Source organism: Tenrec ecaudatus, chromosome 8 (assembly GCF_050624435.1).
Source record: "Tenrec ecaudatus isolate mTenEca1 chromosome 8, mTenEca1.hap1, whole genome shotgun sequence".
In the NCBI taxonomy this organism is placed as follows: Eukaryota; Metazoa; Chordata; class Mammalia; order Afrosoricida; family Tenrecidae; genus Tenrec; species Tenrec ecaudatus.
In genome coordinates this window covers 65,877,506-65,881,674 of record NC_134537.1, presented here as the reverse complement: position 1 = coordinate 65,881,674, position 4,169 = coordinate 65,877,506, and the positions used below count along the sequence as shown (strand labels likewise).

The 4,169-nt window shown below is 52.7% G+C and overlaps 1 protein-coding gene across 1 annotated transcript; it reads right to left on the bottom strand.

Annotated features, from left to right (window-relative positions):
- Window positions 1-1,752: 1,752 nt before the first annotated feature.
- FAM110C (family with sequence similarity 110 member C) lies at window positions 1,753-2,856 on the bottom strand. Its single transcript, XM_075557184.1, has 2 exons — window positions 2,660-2,856; window positions 1,753-2,617 (listed from the first exon to the last, which is right to left on the bottom strand). The coding sequence occupies exons 1-2, from the start codon at window positions 2,854-2,856 to the stop codon at window positions 1,753-1,755; spliced, it is 1,062 nt and encodes a 353-aa protein (XP_075413299.1).
- Window positions 2,857-4,169: the final 1,313 nt, after the last annotated feature.

Sequence of the window (4,169 nt, the reverse complement as noted above, 5' to 3'; positions counted from 1 at the left end):
ATCATGGAACACAGATATATATAATTGACAATAGAGAAAATTAAAATATAGTGTGGAAGTTATCTGCCTATCTCTTTTTATGTCATGGAGAATGGAAGCGTAGGCCGGAAGTGCAGGAGTGACTACTGAGCAGAACACCATCCACTGCTGTCAGGGCAATTTTGACTCATGGGGAGACTCTATGGAGCACAGTAGAATTGCCCCCACAGGGTTTCCAATGCTATCAATCTTTAAAATAACCAAGGACCACATCGTTTACCTTCTTATCACTGGGTGAATTTAGCAGTTGGCACTCAATTCACTGTGCCAACAGGGCTCCCAATTCTCTGCTTGGCCAGTGCCTCCCTGCTGCTGCTCACGCAGGAACCCTCTTCCTCCATCATAGTGTGGATGGCTGGCATCTTGGAAGCCCTTTGACATCGCTTATTGATCTCAATTCCAAAAGATAATTGGGACAAGTATATATATTTAAAATTATTTCCTGTATACTTGTCTAGAGGATTAGAGGAGAGGAAGAAACAAATACTTAATAAAAGAACGAAATAATTTAAGTGTTGAGGCCCAGGTCAAGAAAAACAAAAAAATAAAAACACATGTCCTCTCCTTTTTAATAGTTTTCATGATGGTATAAAGATGTGACCAGTCTGACATCAATAAGTTTTATTATCATGGAAATTGAAGCTAAATATTCTTTTTGACACAAGAGGATAACTTTTATGTAGCTCTGTGCAAAGGGAAGACAGTATCATATTTTTTATATTTTTTCCAAGCAAGCAACCCTCCTGCTTCTCAATTTCCTCTGTACGCTACAAACATTACACGAGTATGCAGGCTATTTGAGGAAATATGGCACTTCCCACATTATGATCATATATCTATAATTAAGAACTGCAAGACTTTTTGTACTTAGTCCAATTCCCTCATTTCCACAAACTGAAGCTCTTTGGTGTTCAAGCAATGCTCCTTAGAAAGTTTGCAAAACAACTTCAATAAAACTTATCCAAAGAAAGTTGCTTGCTAGCACGATGGGTGCCAGACTGCTGATGAGATCCTGCAGAACAGTGTCCTTTCTGACAACTTTAAAACTTATGTAAATGCCTCCAAAAAGAAAGTGCAAACTGGTTTTGACCCTTTACCATCCAACCTTCCTTTTTGTGTGAAACCACAAACAACAAAACCCACTGTCCCTGAGTCAGTTGGCGAGAATCTTTTTCTTTGAGCGAGCAAAGCCTATCCTGGGGCTTCTGACTGGAAGAACTGGCAGCAATCAAACATCAAGCCAGTCCACGGGGCACTTGTTTTACAAGGTTAATTCATGTAGAAACTAGGTGTTCCCCTGCTGTTTTCAATGCAAGATTCAATATTAACAGGAGGAGTCAGACTACTTACTGACTGGGATTTTTAAAAATATTTTTTGTTTCGCCTATTTTTCCATCATAAATCAACCAGGATGGTGCTAATTTAAAAGAAGGATCTTTCCAGACAATAAAATGCAGACTTGGTGGGGAAAAGGGAACACTGGGCCTGGATCCTAGAAACCTAGATTTGACTGGCAGCAATTTTACTATTTATTATGTTTCTTCTGCTTATAGAGAATTGAACTCTAAATAGAAGCTGTAGCTAGTCATTATCTAGCGCTGCTACAGTGACCGCACACAAACACGCATGCAGACAGGCACCCCTTTTAGGTTTTCAGGAAGCACACCTGGATTTCTGGAGTCTGCGCCTGGGCGCAGGGCTGACACCCCTTTCCTACTGCCTCTTGCTGGGAGCCTCCTTGGCCTTCTTACAGGTGTACAGCCATTTGATGATGCGGGCGTTCTTCTCGACGACCGAAGTGGTGGTGGGGGCTTGTTCTATCAGCTCCTCTTCCTGCAACCCGTCGTCCCCGCCACTGTGCCGCGAGAACCCACTGTCAGACGTGGCGATGCTCACGCTGCGGACTTTGAAGGCGAGGTGGTCGGAGCCTGAGGCAAAATTCTCCCTCCCCAGGGCTTCCACCACCTCGGGGTCGAGGCCACAATACTGGAAGAAGGTGTCCAGGCCCTCCGCAAAGGACTTAGAGTACCGGGAACTGACGTCGGACTGAGAACGGTGCAAGCCTCTGCGCCTCACTTCCCGCAACTCGGAGCCTGGGGGCGCGGGCTGGCACCCTCTGGGGGTCCCGCCAGATAGGGAGCGGTCAGGCGCCTCCGCCGGAGGCACCGAGCCAGCGACAGCGCCTGGATCGGGGTTGCTCCCCGCAACCTTGGGAACAACAACATCTTCACCTTTGGCCCTGGCGTCGGGGCCCTCGGTTTTGACCTCCTCCTCTCTTCCTTTAGGCATCTGGGGGGCCAGGAGCGCCCTGTCTTTGCCTGGACCTTGGAAGAGCTTCTTCACCAAGCCTGCCCTGAGGCTGTCGCCGCCCGTCCCTTTGCCCAGCTCGCATTTCTGCCGGTAGATGACCAGCGAGTCCGGCCGTAGGGGCCTCCGGGCGATGGGCCTCCGGGGCACGGGGCCCGGGGCTCCGGCTCCGGCTCCGGGCGGGGACGGCGCCGCGCCCGCAGCCTGCCGCTGCTCGCCACCGGGCCCGCGGGCGCCGGCCGGGCTCTCCCCGGAGCAGCTCTCGCCGCTGCTCTCCGAAGGGGAGCTGGCTCCCGCGGCGCCGGGCGTCTGCCCGGGCCCCCGCGGGCTCTTCACGTACTTGGCACGGTCGGCCGCCAGCCTCTCCACCGCGCTCCGGCGCGCCGGCCGCGCCGCGTCCAGGTGCCAGCGCAGGTACTCGGGGCCGCGGAGCCGAAGCCGCTCGCTCAGGGGCGCGTCGATGGGCGACAGGTCTTGCACCCCAAGGCGGGGCGCGACCCCCGCGGGCATCGCCGTGGAGCTGGAGTCGCCCACGTCGAAGTGCCCGGGGTACCAGCTGCCAGCTTCCGGCTCCCCGGGGCGAACTCAAGAGCTGAGCGGATTGGCGACTCGCCCCCTCGTGCCCCCAGCGCCTGGTCCCAAGTTGGGGTGAACTCCGGAGGCCGCGCTAATTGGCGAATCCCCGGTCCGTGGCCCCGTCAGCCACTGGCTCCTCCGCGCTCTGCTGTCGCCGCCAGCCAGCTTCTTTACCTTCCAGCCAAACCAGCCTCCTGGAGCGCGCCAGCCAATCGCCGGGGAGCAGGATGCCCGCCTGCTTGACTGGCCGCTGAGCTGGCAGCGCGTCGGGGAAGGGGAGGTGGGGGCGGGCAATCCGGGGTCACGGCGGTGGATTAGGCTATCCCATGGGACCTAGGAGGCTGGCACGGAAAGTGTTTGTTCAGCTCCAGGTCTCACCTGCCTCTTCCTTGGTCGTGGGAATCTCCGGAGGTCAGTGCGTGGACAGTGGCATTTCCGGGAAGGAGGAGGGACCCAGAAAATGGGGTGCCTCCTCCCAGGCCCCTGCCTGTGCCGCAAGTACTTGGGATTCTTAAAGGGATGCCAATGTGCTTGAGAACTTTTGATTGCTAAATGCCGGACTTTCTACTTGAGAATATACCTTTATTATAAGGAAAAAGAGACATTCGGGGAAAGAAAATGCATTGCACGTTGACCGGCAGAATGGACCCAGAAAGCCAGCAAGGACTTGGATTCTAGTTTTGAAGAGGTCACACTGCTTGGCCTTGTGCTTGGCAGAGGTGCCAGGACTCACAAGAAAGAGCACCTTGGTGCCAGCGGGCTCGGGGGGAAAAGTCATAAATTCCCAGTTCTACGACTCATTTTTTACTGTCACCAATATAACTGGAAACCCCAGGCTTCAAGGGGCCAGTAGACAAACAGAGATATGCTAATATCTAAAGGTGAAAGTGTTTCCAAAGTTCCATTCTTTCCAACATTTAGATAAGAGATTAAAATATCTGCCAGACAAATTGAAGTCCAGTTCGTGTGGGTAAGTGCAGCACAGCGCAGCAGCGCAGACAGCAGAACCCTTCCTGGATCTGACCTAATTTTGGAAGATGTATCTTGTATACCAGTAGAGAACACAGGCACACTAAGGGGAGTATGGGGGTGGGGAAGAGAGGGGGGTGCTGGGGATGAATCAGCAGAAGCATAGGCTGAAAGCATTAAATCGATTTTGCATGATTGGGAAGCATTGCCAATGGTCAGAGAGGCACTGTGCGCTTTAATCCCTATGAGCCTTGAACCCCAATTGCCTGGACAGCCTC

Coding starts and splice junctions, on each gene's coding strand:
- FAM110C (XM_075557184.1), bottom strand. CDS start 2,856: ATGCCCGCGGGGGTCGCGCCCCGCCTTGGGGTGCAAGACCTGTCGCCC. Junction 2,618..2,659: donor AAGAGCCCGCGGGGGCCCGG/GCAGACGCCCGG, acceptor CCCTTCGGAGAG/CAGCGGCGAGAGCTGCTCCG.